The sequence below is a fragment of the Microtus pennsylvanicus genome, chromosome 5, assembly GCF_037038515.1.
Source record: "Microtus pennsylvanicus isolate mMicPen1 chromosome 5, mMicPen1.hap1, whole genome shotgun sequence".
NCBI lineage: Eukaryota > Metazoa > Chordata > Mammalia > Rodentia > Cricetidae > Microtus > Microtus pennsylvanicus.
In genome coordinates this window covers 94,004,716-94,019,576 of record NC_134583.1, presented here as the reverse complement: position 1 = coordinate 94,019,576, position 14,861 = coordinate 94,004,716, and the positions used below count along the sequence as shown (strand labels likewise).

Here is a 14,861-nt window from a genome sequence, read left to right as displayed (position 1 = left end):
GGAGGAGGAAGTGAATGAGTCTAATAAATGCTAAGCATAAGGAGAGTTTCTGAAGAAAATGAGAAGATGAAGAAATACTGTTTTAGGAGATAATAGCTAAGAATTTTCCACAACTGATGAATCATACAAATACAAAATACATCAAAACAGAAGACTGAAATGAGGTGTTCCCTGTGAGGATTCAATCGCAAGGCTAAGCAGAAAGAAGAAAAGTCAAGAAACTTGAAAGTAAGCCCATTGAAATTATATAGTCTGAAGTTGACAGGCACACCCCCATAATATCTCTGAAGAGCCTAACCATGCAGGTTCCAGAATGATCTTACTTTATTGCCTTAGTTTATTAGATTAAAGATGTGCAGCTTTTTCGTTGGCCCAGAGCTGGTCAGGGAGAATGCCACAGAACCACTCAGATATACATGCAGCATCACGTCTTCTCAGCTGTACAAACCTGAGAACGTGACTGAAGCTCATTGAGAAGATAGCAATGATTCCAAAGTGAAATAGCATTAACCCTGTAAAGAATCAAATAGATATGAGCATAAAACTCAAAGATTCAGTGAAGTAAAGTACTAAACCAGAGATGAAAGCCTCTGTAGATCATCCTGGAGACATAGCTGGTGATTGAGCTTTCGGAGCTTTGCTTCAGTCAACTATTATTTAGTACTTGCTGTATGTCACAATAATAAATCATGAATTGTACAATCTGAGAAACAAAGAGATGAGTAAAGAGAAATGAGGAGAGTCATAGACAGTGTGAGATACCGTGAAGCAAAGCAACCTATGCAAAACAAGAGTCAAAAAAAGTAACAAAAAGTTAACAGGAGAAAGAAAAAAAGGATATTTAAATAAGCAATGGACTGAAATTCCCAACTTTATATAGATATAGATATATCTTCAAGAAGTTATGCAAACTAAATAACAAACAAACAAAACTACACTTAATAAAACTGTCCAAAAGGCAATACTGAAAATACCCAAGTAGAAATGACTTGGGATATTCAATCACTTTAAGAGCTGAATTCTCATCAGAAATTGATTAGAATACAAAATGAAAACAATCAGATTGCTAACAGGAAATATCAATCAACAAAGAATTATATTTCCACCCTCAGACTCTAATAAACTAGGCTCATAGGAGCTCACAGAGTCTGAACCAACAATCAGGGAGCCTGCTTGGGACTGACCTAGGCCCTCTGCATAGATGTTACAGCTGTGTCGCTTAATCTTCTTGTGGGATTCCTAAAGGTGGGAGCATGAACTGTCTTCGGCTCTTTTACCAGGTTTTGGGACCCCACTATTCATATTGGGTCACCTTGCCTCGTCTCGCATGGGGAGGTGCTTATCCTTACTACAACTTGATATGCCATGTTTTATTGATATCCGTGGGAGGACTGCCCCTTCCTGAACAGAAATGTAGGAGGAATGAATGGGGGGGGGCATAGGGAAGTTGAGGGGCTGGGACTAGGAGGAGAGGAGGGAGGAAAAACTGTGACTGGGATGTAAAATAAATAAACAGATGAATTATATTTCCAACAAAAACAAAAGAAAGAATTAAATATTATCAATTAAATAAAGTAGGTTATACATAAGATCTTTCCCTACCAAAAAATTAATGAAACTTCTAGATAAAAATGCTTCTAGGTTTTAAAAAAGAAGATAGAGGCATAGGTAAAGACTTTCTTTACTTTTAAACAGCTTTATTTACTATTTATTTGGCCGCAGTTTGTCCTCCCTTCTCTCCTCCCAGTCCCTCCCCCAGTTCTCTCTCTGTTCCCATCCCCAATCCATTCCTCCATTTCTGTTTGGCAAAGGGTAAGACTCCCATGGATATCAGCAAAGCATGGCACACCAAGTTGTAGTAAGACTAAGCACCTCCCCTGGTATTAAGGATGGGCAAGGCAACCCCGTATGAGGAGTAGGGTCCCACTAGCCAGCAAAAGAGTCTGAGATAGTCCTGCTTTCCCTGTTAGAAGTCCCACAAGAGGACCATGCTACACAGCTGTAATATATATGCAGAGGGCCTAGGTTAGTCCCATGCAGGCTTCCTGGTTTTCGGTTCAGTCTCTGTGAACTCAGATGGGCCCAGGTCAGCTGATTCTGTGAGTTTTCTTGTGTCCTTTACCCTTCTGGCTCCTACAATCCTTTCTCCTCCTCTTCTGCATGATTCCCCAAACTGTTTGGCTGTGGGAACTGCAACTGTTACCATCAGTTGCTAGATGACTCCTCTCTGATGACTGTCGGCTAGGGACCAGTCTGGTCACAAGAGATTGCCAGTTCAGGCTACATATCTGCTATTGCTAGGAGTCTAAGCTGGAATCTTTCTTGTAGATTCCTGGGAGATTCCCTTGTGCCAGGCCTTCACCTGACCATGAAATGCCCTTTCCAGATAGCAGGAAATACTCAAACTGAGCACTGAAATTAATAAAACAGAAATAAAGGGGCAAAGACTTTCTAATAAGACTCTGGTTACTTAAGAAATACAAAAAGCACTTAATACATTGAAATTTTTTACATTAAAAAAAACTTTTGTAAAGCAAAAGAAATGGCAACTGAGTGAAGAGGCCGCGTACATGATGGGAAAGAAACCTTACTAGCTATACATAGATCGGAGGTTGCCTGAAAGTGGGAGAGATGGTCCCACCCCTCGCCCGCTGCAGCACTCAAGTGCTGGCTCTGCCTTTGACCCGGGCAAAGCAGGAGAGCTGGCCCGAGTGGAGCTGGCACAGGCAGGCTGACCAAGTCAGCTACCATCTACCCCATCTAAGAATTGCTAGAGCATGTGAAGGGGCCAGCCCTGAAGAACCAAAACTGCAGGATCTCCATGACACAGGGCATCAACAGGATATCAAAAGGAGAGTCCCAGAAAGGATCCAATATTGATAGTGTAGCAGAAACCAGAGGTCTTGAACCAGACCAATGACTCTTTGCAATGAACATTTGCAAGGAAAGCTATATGGGCAAAGGAGTGTACTGTGTGACACACTGCAAGTACCATAGCGAGATTTCATTTGTTTGTTGGGGGAGTTGGGTGGAGGGCAGATACAGAGGAACGGGGAGATGGGTGGGATTGGGGTGCATGATGTGAAATTCATAAAGAATCAATAAGAAGTTTTTTAAAAAACGAAAAGAAAAAAGATATCAAGTGACAACTACTGAAACAAAGTAGGGAAGTCCTTACTAACTGCTGGTAGAAGTGTAAACTGGTACCATCACTCTGGAAATCAGTGTGGAGATCCATCAAAAAGCTAGACATAGATCTGCCATCTGACCCAGCTGTACCACTCCCAGACACATACTCTCTGCCCTACAATAGAGACACCTGCACATCCATGTTCTTTACTTCCCTCTAGCTAGGAAATGGACTCAACCTAGATGCCCACTAAATGATGAACAGATAATAAAAATGTGGCACATTTACACCCTGGAATTTTATCCAACCATGAAGAAATAATGTAATGTTCAGAGAAATGGAGATGACTGGAAAATGTGACACTTAGTGAAATAACCCAGACCCAGAGAGACAAAGATTACATTCTCTTACTCTTTTATATGTGTATTTTAATTTATCTTCGTGTTTAATTTGAAATGTTTCTACAGACCACAAAAGATCCAGTTTGAGGAAATGGAGAGAAAGCATCCTAAAGAAAGATATATGGTAGAAATGAAATTAGAAGGGGCATCCTGGGCTAATGAGGCTTAAATAGGGAAGTGATGTGGGATCCTCCCTGTATTCTGTGAATACCATTTGTTAATAAACTGTCTTGGGCCTGTGCAGGGAATAGAGGTAGGTGGTGAAAACTAAACTGAATGCTGGGAGGAAGAAGGCAGAGTCAGGGAGAAGCCATGTAGCCCCACTGGAGACAGACACCAGAACTTTAGCTGGTAAGCCACAGCCTCATGGTGAAACACAGATTACTAGAAATGGGTTAAATTGTAAGAGTTAGCCAATAAGAAGCTAGAGTTAATGGGCCAAGCAGTGATTTAAATAATATAGTTTCTGTGTGATTATTTCAGGTCTGAGCAGTCAGGAACCAACAAGCGGCCTCCTTTCAACAGGGAAGAAGATAAGATGGATGAAGGAAAAGGTAAGGTGGATAGAAACCAAACTAAATATACAAGAGAATATAATGATACCTGTAAGTCTATAACCTAATTTTCAAAACACATTTTAAGTTTGAACAGAGGGACCCTACATGGGTAAATACTGCCAATTCCAGAAGCCATGAGTGACGAAGTGAATATCCCAGTTCCAGCTGCAGAGTATCTCCCCTTGAGTTAAGCTAGGACAGCTTCAGAGGCTCCCAAAACAACACAGGACATTAACATTCCCCTTGTTTACCCACCATGACTACATGGTATGATCCTTTTGCTGCATACAGCATGCACCAAGATCGTAGGACACAGTGAAATCAATCTGGAATTGAACTACAAGATCATTCCCTGCAATGATACAAGAAAGTGATGTGGATGCTTCTAGAGGAGCAAACTTAACAGTCTTATACAACATTGAAGCCCGCAACCTAAAACACTAGCTTGCCAATCAAGACGTGCCCGCTCATACAATAGTGGCGAGGCTGTTGCCAAAGTAATTAACCTCTCCTGGTTTGAACAAGGAGGAATTCCTACATGGTATTGCAAACCTGGTCAAAACCCAAGTGTAGGTAATCATAGGCCCTGGGAGTAGAAATACTACTAATGCTTTGCTGATTTGACATGTTAAACTCCCTTCTAAATATTTTTGTTTATATCCATAGACAACTGCTCATCTAATCATGATCAGAGAAGAATCTATTTCCAGAGAGCAGTAAGGAGCAGAGATTCATGGCTTCTCAAGGTGCTGAGAATGAGTGGCAGGTGAAGTCTCAGCTTTAAATGGGTCATTTATACCACCCTTTAAAGTTAAGGGAGCATCACAGAAGAGGGAGGGAGCAGAAAGAAGATAAAAGCAAATGAGGGGAAGAAAAGCTGAAAAAAATGCTGCCTTCTAGGTAAGGCACAACAATTTCAATCATAAGGCAATGGCAGCAACTGCTATTCCTTGCACTAGTCTAGAACATTATTGGTCCTGCCAACAGCCAGTCATAAACTGGGGTGGGTGTGGTGGGGAATCATGGAACATTACCCCTCCCTAGGAAACTATTGAGTCTCATGGGTGGTAGAAGGAGAGGAAGTCACTGTCTTTGTTTATGTGCACCCTGGTGAGTCCACCAGGCTCTGATAGATACTTGACACTGACGATCATGCAAATGACCCAGGTTAAACTTAATAGGTCACGAAACAAAAGGCACAAATGTGGAAAATGGAATTTATAGTGTAGTTGACTAAGGTGGAAGGGAGATAAGAGGGAATGGATTCTCATAAATGTAATGTTATGTGCATTATTAAATTATCAAATACTATTCTTAATGAAAAAAACAAGAACAGTCAGACACAATGATGTGCATTTTTAATCACATGCTCTGGAGGGAGAAGCGGTCAGATCTCTATGAGCTCCAGGCCAGCGGAATTACATAGCACATTCCACGGCAGTCAGGGCTACATAATCAGACCCTGTCTCAAGTAAATAAAGTAAGACAAAATTTAAGTTTAAAAAGATGATATGATGGGGCTGGAGAGATGGCTCAGCAGTTAAGAGCACTGACTGTTCTTCCAGAAGACCAGGGTTCAATTCCCAGCACCCACATGACAGTTTATAACTGTCTGTAACTCCAATTCCAGGGGATCTGGCATCCTCACAGAGACATATAAGCAGGCAAAACACCAATGCACATAAAATAAAAGAAAATAAATTATTTTTAAAAGGTAATATGATAATATAAAACCAGAATAGCTACAACCACCATAAAAAAATAGGTAAAATACCCATGACAATGGACCACCAATATTCTCATTATCAGTTATATGTATTAAAAGTCAATCTTAGTCACCCAAGGCCAAAAAACAATTATCCTCTAGATGAATATTCCATTTTTATTGTTTTGAATTTTATATACATATAGTGTGTGTGTGTGTGTGTGTGTGTCCATAAGTGCAGGTGCTTGCAGAAACCACAGGAGTCAGATCCCCAGCAGCTTGCATTTTCAGGTAGTTCTGAGCTAACTAATGTGGATGCTAGGAATTGAACTCAAATCCTCCAGATTAGTTAAGATGTGCTCTTAAACACTGAGTCATCTCTGTAGCCCCAGAAATTTATTTTGTTTGTGTATTTATTTATTTAATGTATATGAGTGTTTGCCTACCTGTTACATCTGTGCAACATCTGTATGTGTGTGCCCACAGAAGCGAGAAGACGCCATTGGATCCTCAGGGGCTGAAGTTACAGATGGTCATGAGCCTCTGTGTGGGTTCTGGGAATCAAATGTAGGTCCAGGAATAATGCTATTGTTTGCTGCTATTATTATTATTATATTTATTATTATTATTATCCAGCCCCAGATTTTACATTTTTTGCTTATTCCTTACTTCCATGACTTTCCAACAATATCCTTCCTTCTTCAAGTTACTTTTGTTAGGGATTTTGACACAACAATAAGACAAGTAAATAAAAGTCTTCTATACTTTGTGGGAATAGTGATTATCTAAAATATGCTTTTTTGCAAGGTCACACTTTTCTCTACCCTGTATTGGTCCTTATCTTCTCTTTGTATCTGCTGCTTTTCATTTATGTTGCCGCATGATAGCAGAAACAGGAAAAGCAGGGCTAAGGATTTATTTACCCTTGATCCCTCTGGGAAAGCTGACTTCACAGCCTTTGGAAGAACAACCAAAGATTCACATCTCAACTGTGTTCCAGGGCCCTGTATCTTACCACCCAATTGTGAGGAGCCGTACATTAATACAAAGCAGGTGCTATTGTGTGGACAGTTGCTGTCTGTGTTGCCACTTGCAAACTTAGTTCTGTCTAGGTCTCCCCAAAGTGCTGGTTTATATGGCATGATGACGGGAAAGAGTTGGTAGGCATGCCTTTCTAAGTCTCCTCAATGGCACCCGGAAGAGGTGGACATCCAGACTCAAGAGTCATATTATTCTCTGCTTGATAACAAAATTAAATGGTATGAAAGTGCTTGAGGTCTTATCATGTTTTTCTAACTTGTTGACTGTATCCATGAAAGAAATATGGGCAATTAGGGGCTAGAGAGATGGCTCAGTGGTTAAGAGCAATAGATGCTCTTCCAGAACACCCAGGTTCAATTCCCAGCACCCATGTGGTAGCTCATGTAGCTCATCTATAACTCCGGTTCCAGTGGGTCAGGCACCCTCACACAGATGTACATGCAAGCAAAAAACCAATGCACATAAAAATGATTTTAAAAAAGAAATATGGCCATTCAAATATACAATATTTCATACTTCTAAAGACAGGGTTGACACTGAACTATTTTAGACATATGAACTGGAATGTTTTAACAAAGAGCTTCTTAAGTTTTAGAATAAATTTTTGCCTTGGTAGGCAGAATAAATTTTAATTTTTAGAATAAATTTCTGCCTTGGTAGCTTGAATAATTGCCTTTTTCCATGATTGTCTCTGTTTACACATGGGTGTTTACACATGCATTACAACAATTTAATAATCCCCACTGAAACTCTGCCAGCAGCGGTGGAACTAGCCAGTTGGTTTCCACTTGCTTGCTCAACTATACTTAGCTCTCATAATAAGCCTGAGACTAAGGGACCAGGACATGACACAGGAGCCCAGTGCAAATGTTAAAGATAAAAACCAAAGAGATTTCTTGTATTGCCTCTAAAGCCTTTGAACACCAGCCAACATAAGTCGGTATGCATGAATATGTGTACCTATGTGTTTTGATTTCATTTTAATGACCCCTTTAAAATTGTGTGGTCAAAGCTGTAGTCAGTTACATCTGCTTTCTTGTCCAATGATATTCCCTTTGCCAGGCTTACATTAAGCCTGAGGCTGAGGGACTTGAGTATAAGACAGGAACACAGCAGAAGAACCTTGAAGATGTGACTCTTTGAGTTTGCTGTCAAGGCAAATGGAGCAAGAACACTAAGATATTCAATCATGCAAAGGGCTTTACCTTCAGACACATCTTTCAAAGATTAATATCAACAGTTGCTGCACCCCGGATCTAATATCAAATCATTTTATCTGAGTTTCTAAGGTAAAGGCAATAGGTAAAGATACTCAGCTGCTGGCTAGGGTTGCATGCATATTGAAATAGAGATGTTGTCATTGTGTTTAACTTTAAATACTTTCCAGGAATATTATGTATTTCAGACCAAAGACAATCTTCTCACTGACAAAGGTAGGTGTCAAGTACCGGAAGGGGACTTAGTGTGGAAAAAAGAATTCATAAGGTAGCCGGGTTCTGAGACAAGGCACTAGACAAGTGTTGAGAGCTTTTCGATTGTTTGATGTGTAGCTGCTACATGCTAAAATCAATGCAAAAAGTGTTTTCCAATAAATGCAATTCTTCAGATTTTCTCAAATAACTTTGTAATACAAGAATGTAAAGATACATGTGTTGAATTGGGAAAAAAAGAACAATGTGTCTCCATTCTGATTGCATCTCCTCCAGCTTATACAATCTTCCTTTCAAAAAAAGCATACCCAAGAGATAGTATGCTTAGATCAATCATTCACTGAGGTGACAGCACCTAAGAGCCATGGGATTCAATAATGAAATATTTATTGATGATGTAATGAGGCAAGGAAAAATGTGGCTAATAAAGGTCTCCTTTCACGCCACACTCTCCATGCCCACCAATCCACTGCACTGCTTTTCTTGGTGCTTTCTGTGGAGCTGTGACATTTTACCAGTTAATGGCATTATTTCTCTGCCTGTGGTATTGCCATTCATCCAGACAGTGACAAATTTTTATCTCCACTGCTAAAGTTTTAAGTTTCCTATAACAGCCCAAAATAGAGCCCTACTGTGATTCTATGACATTGGGGCACCAATGGTTGGACCCCATGGCTGTCGATGCCCTTAAATATTTGTATTTCCATCAGACTGAACATGGCCAGAATAAGACCTGGGCTGCACTTTATGTGACATGGCTGGCATAAGTCAAGTGCCAACTCTCCTGAAAGGACCCAAAAACTGTGTGAGACAAGACTAAAGGGTATATCCATTAGGTGTGTGCTTTTGAAATTCCTAATAAACTCAGTGTCAAAAATACAATCAAAACTAATCTGGGGGAGTCAACTTCTATATTTTGAATATCAGGTTTTGGTGCACAGTCTTAGGGGTGCTGCAGATGTGTGAGAAAGTGGAGTGTCTATGAGGTACCCAAGTTTATCTGGAAACTCCTTGACTTTTCAATTAAATAGCCAGTCAGGAAATGTTTTTCTAGTATCTTTACACTAAAATTGAGATGAAGAAGTAACTCCTACTTATTGAATGCTCAAAGAGTGATTGCTCCAGTAAACAGAATGGCTTTGGAGCTAGATATAAGTACATTTAAAGCTGAGTCCCAACATGCAACTGCTGCACTTTGGTGGAAGTATAGTCTCTTTTCATCTCGTCTTCCTCAACTGTGACTAAGTGAAAGCTGCTTCTTCAAGAACACATAAAAGAACCATTCACCAGACAACTGAGGCTCGAGATAAATGGACTCTTGAGGTCATCATGACTGTTTCTTCCCAAAACTTACAAATGAGTCTGCTGATGATGCCCACTGGAGAAAGGAAGCAGAAACAGAGGAGGGGAGAGTAGGTTTCTAGTTGATTCCCGTGGTGTTTTATTGGTGGTGGTGGTGGTGGTGGTGATGGAGGTGGTAGTGGTGATGGTTGTTTTTTGTTTGTTTGTTTGTTTGTTTTGAGACAGGGTTTCTCTGTGTATCTTTGGCTATCCTGGAACTCACTCTGTAGCCTCAAACTAACATAGATCCGCCTGCCTCTGCCTCCAAAAATGCTGGGATTAAAGTCAAGCAGCACCATACCCAGCTTGATTTCTATGTTTTTGACAGAGGCTAAAATTGGAAACCTGTGTTCAGACCCAGGAAGCTTCATCCTGTTTCAGTCCCACATCATCTCACATCGGTCTCCCCCCACTATCATGCACACACGCATACCCACACACCAGACAAACACACACACACACACACACACACACACCCCACACGCGCACACACACACACACACACACACACAGAGGTTCCTCCTCTTCCCTGCTTGCTCAAACCAATACTGACACTGATGTTGTTGACAGCAAACAGTTCACAGTCAGAGTTCCATCGCTCACTTAGTTAATGACAGAATGAGAAGGGGGTGAGACTACCGCTCCAGTTTCTCACGGCAGAGGGTTCAGCGCTGCCTGTCACAAAGCACATAAACCCCACGCTTAGTGAAAAACAAATAATCGTTCAGAGGAATTCCAGAATCTCCATATGTGCATATCCAGTAGTCTCCCTGTACAATGTAGAATACAACTGATAATAATAAAAACAAATTACCTTTTAAGAAAAGTTAACTTGATGGTGGTCCTTCCACTTTTTCATAGGAAAGCCAGAATCTTTGCCCCTCAAGTAAAATAACTGACAAAAAGAATTACAAAGATTTCATTAAAGCAAAACAAATTGATTGTATTTTAAAGAGAGATTTACTTGGACCATTGGAAGTTTGATATCAAAAGCATCAAAATAAACCATGGTAAATTTTTTCTATTATAAATATTCTAAGTGACACTACTAATGAATTTTCTTTTCCAATGTTGCTCACTGTAGAAAAATATATTGAATGATTTTCTGTGGTAATTTGATTATCAAGTTAACTGCAATATTAGATTATGGACAACAATCTATTCCAGGTGCTATGGCCATAAAAAGGAGCTCACGAATTCCATCTTAGAAGCTTAGGATGTCAAGATAAAAAGCCTGACACTTAAAACAAAAAAAGCAAAGAAAGAGGGTGTTTTGATGGAGATGGAAAACTACACCAGGGTCAAAGAACTTATTTTCCTTGGCCTGACCCAGAGTCCTGAAGTCAGCGTGCTGCTGTTCCTTTTCCTTCTCACGGTGTATGTGACAACTCTGCTGGGGAACCTTCTCATCATGGTCACCGTGACCTGTGAGCCACGCCTTCACACCCCCATGTACTTCTTGCTCAGGAATTTGTCTGTTGCTGACATCTGCTTTTCCTCCATCACTGCACCCAAGGTCCTGGTGGACCTTCTCTCAGACAGGAAGAGCATCTCCTTCAATGGCTGCCTCACTCAGATGTTCTTCTTCCACCTTATTGGAGGAGTGGATGTGATTTCTCTGTCAGTGATGGCTCTAGATCGATACGTGGCCATCTCTAAGCCCCTCCATTATGTGACCATCATGAGCAGAGGCTGTTGCATGGGGTTAATAGTGGCCTCATGGGTGGGAGGCTTTACCCACTCCATCGTGCAGATTTCTCTCTTGCTGACACTTCCTTTCTGTGGACCCAATGTTCTTGACACTTTCTACTGTGATGTCCCCCAGGTCATCAAACTTGCCTGCACAGACATCTTTGTTCTGGAGCTGCTGATGATTTCCAATAATGGGATGCTCACCACACTCTGGTTCTTCTTGCTCCTGGTGTCCTACATGGTCATATTATCATTGCTAAGGTCTCATTCAGGAGAGGGACGGAAGAAAGCCATCTCCACCTGCACCTCCCACATCACTGTGGTCACCCTGCACTTTGTGCCCTGCATCTATGTCTATGCCCGGCCATTCACTGCCCTCCCCACAGACAAAGCCATCTCTGTCACCTTCACGGTCATCTCCCCTCTGCTCAACCCCTTGATCTACACTCTGAGGAACCAGGAGATGAAGTCAGCCATGAGGAGACTCAGGAAAAGACTTGGACCTTCTGATGGAATAGAGAAGTAACTTCTGCTTGTTGCCACCCTAAATGTTTCTAATATAAATAAACTATTTTCTATTATGCCTTCTTGTTTGTCTTGTTCTGATATATTAAGACACCAAAAGAAATTATCAAGTTGATCTGTCTAATTCTCATTTACATTTTCACTGTTTGGAATCCATGCCTAAACCACTGAGACTGTGAGTAAATCTTGCTAAAATCTGTGGGATTGAAGGATATAAACAAACGTTGAATATGATTCCAAAGTCAATTAAACTCTTGAGCATTCATTTTTTCCTTTGGTTTTATGTTTTCACATAGGATCTCATTATGTTGGTTAGTCTAGCTCAACACTCACTATGTAACCCAGGGTATCCCCAGACACAGTAAACCTCTTGTACTTGCTACCAAGTGCTAAAACTGCAGATGTGTGCCAAAACACCAATATAGTTTCAGTTGCTTAAATCTAACTATGTGTTTGTGTGCCAATGAAGCTTTATTTAGACACACTAAAATCAAAATTTCATGGAATTTTAGTGTATGAACTTCAGTTTTTGAACAGACATTTCTTCACTGAAACCAAGAGAACCAGAATTGATCATCAGGGTGTGCTGCAGTTCTCCCTTCCTGAGTATCCCTGTGCGTCTTTATGGTGTTACAATCAAAAGACAGATGCAAAACTCTGTTAGAACCCAGTTACAGCCCAAAGCAAGTTAAGGCTTCTCAATACTTATTGTTCCAAGCTTGAATCATATGTAGGCAGATGTCTACCCTGTATTGCAATCAAACATCAAAGACTATATGTTCTACTCAGTCAAAGAGTGCACACACTATTCTGCAGGTCATGGAAGGTTTTCCAAAATATATCACATCCTGAGACACAAAATAAAAATTAGCAATTCACAAAAATTTAAGTAACACCATGTATCTGATCTGACCACAATACCATAAAATTTAAAAATCAACAGCAAATGAATCTCTAGTAAGTCTAAAATGCATGCAGATTAAACAATATATTTCTGAATAATAAATGAGTCAAATAAGAAAGAAATTAAAATTTCCCTAAAAATAAAAGAAAATGAAAACACAATGCAACAAAACCTCTAGGAAGCATTAAAAGCAGTTCTATAAGGGAATGTATAACTATAAACACTTGCATTTTTAAGAATCAGAACTGACGACTCCATCCATCAGACCCTTCACACTACAAGTCCCACTCTGCCCCAAAACACACCTATCCCCTGCTACCTCAGAGGAAGTCTGAAACACAGGCTGCAAATTCAAAGAGAGGACCAAGAGGTGAGTAAGCACTCACTCAGCAGGGCACCCCACTCTCTAGGCCATCCATACCAGGGCAAAACCCTAGACCCCTCCCCCACTAGCCTTAGCTTCCCTAGCCAGTCAACAGGCAAGGTTCCTACAGGTAAGCTGCTTCAACACCCTCACCTGACCAATCAGACCCTGCAAGCTACAAGTTTCACTCTACCACCAAAACCCTCCTATCACCTGCACCACCACCACCCCCCACCCACGCAACCTCAGAGGAACTCTGAAACACAAGCTGTAACTGCACAAGAGGGGACCAAGAGATGAACTCTGAAGCACAGGCTGTGACTGCACACAGAGGACCAAGGGAGCAAACAAAGAGAAGAGACCAAAAGAGCCAGACAAGAGAGACCTCGGTGGCTCCCTGAAACACAGACAGCAACATCACAGAGCAGACCTAGAACAGTTCCCAAAGACACAGACAGTCACTGCAAGGACTGGACCAAGAAGGAAAGACACTGCTGGCACCTATTAGAGGAAGAGATGGGTAGGTGCCATTGCAAGAATTCATTCAGCAAACTAAAAAGCAGCATTTGCTTGTCATAGCCAGAAGCTGGGAACAACCTAAATGCCCTTCAACCAAATAATGGATAAGGAAAATATGGTACATTTATACAATGGAGTACTACACAGCAGAAAAAAAATTAATGGCATCTTGAAATTTGTGGGCAAATGAATGGATCTAGAAAACATCTTATTGAGTGAGGTAACCCAGACCAAGAAAGACAAATATCATATGCACTCATTCAAAAGTGGTTTTTAGACATAAAGCAAACAAAAAAAACCTACAATTCACAATCCCAGAGAACCTGCACAGCAAAAGAGACATGCATGGATCTAGTGTACATGGGAAGTAGAAAAAGACAAGATCTCCTGAGTTAATTGGGAGCATGTGGAACATGAGAAAAGGTAAAAGAGGAGAGAGAAGGAAAAATATATAGCTCAATAAAAACAATTTTAAAATAAAAGAATATACCTCCTCCTCAGCACCTCATTGAACATTCTCTAATTGACCACATACTTGGTAACAAAGCAAACTTCAATATATACAAAAAAAATAACCCCCTGCATCTTATTGGATAACCATGGTTTAAAGTTAGAATTTAACAACAACACTAATTACAGAACTACAGCAATGGAAATTGAACAGTGCTCAATTGAACCACCTCTGAGTCAAGGAAGAAATAAAGAAAGAAATTAAAGACTTCCTAGAATTCAACGAGAATGAAGGCACGGTGTACACAAACCTATTGAACAGCATGAAAGCAATGCTAAGAGAAAAGTTTATAGCACTAAGTGCCTATATGAAGAAAGTGGGGAAATCTCACACTAGTGACTTAACAGAACAAAAAGAAGCGGACTAATCAAGGAAGGGTAGAAGAAAAAAATTAATCAAATTGAGGGCTGAAATCAATAAAATAGAAATAAAGAAAACAATACAAGGAATCAATGAAACAAAGAGGTGATTCTTTGAAAAAATCAACAAGATAGACAAACCCTTATCCAAACTAATCAAAAAACAGAGAGAGAACATCCAAATTAACAAATAAAAAATAAGCTGGGCGGTGGTGGCGCACGCCTTTAAACCCAGCACTAAGGAGGCAGAGGCAGGTGGATCTCTGTAAGTTTGAGGCCAGCCTGGTCTACAAGAGCTAGTTCCAGGACAGGAACCAAAAAGCTACAAAGAAACCCTATCTCGAAAAATCAAAATAAAAAATAAAAAATAAAAAGGAGGACA

At 40.4% G+C, this 14,861-nt stretch overlaps 1 protein-coding gene across 1 annotated transcript; it reads left to right on the top strand.

The window, feature by feature from the left end:
• The first annotated feature begins 10,881 nt into the window (after window positions 1-10,881).
• On the top strand, window positions 10,882-11,823 carry LOC142851095 (olfactory receptor 4D10-like). The gene has a single exon (XM_075975004.1). It carries the CDS (start codon window positions 10,882-10,884, stop codon window positions 11,821-11,823), a length of 942 nt encoding a protein of 313 aa, XP_075831119.1.
• The last annotated feature ends 3,038 nt before the right edge of the window (window positions 11,824-14,861 follow it).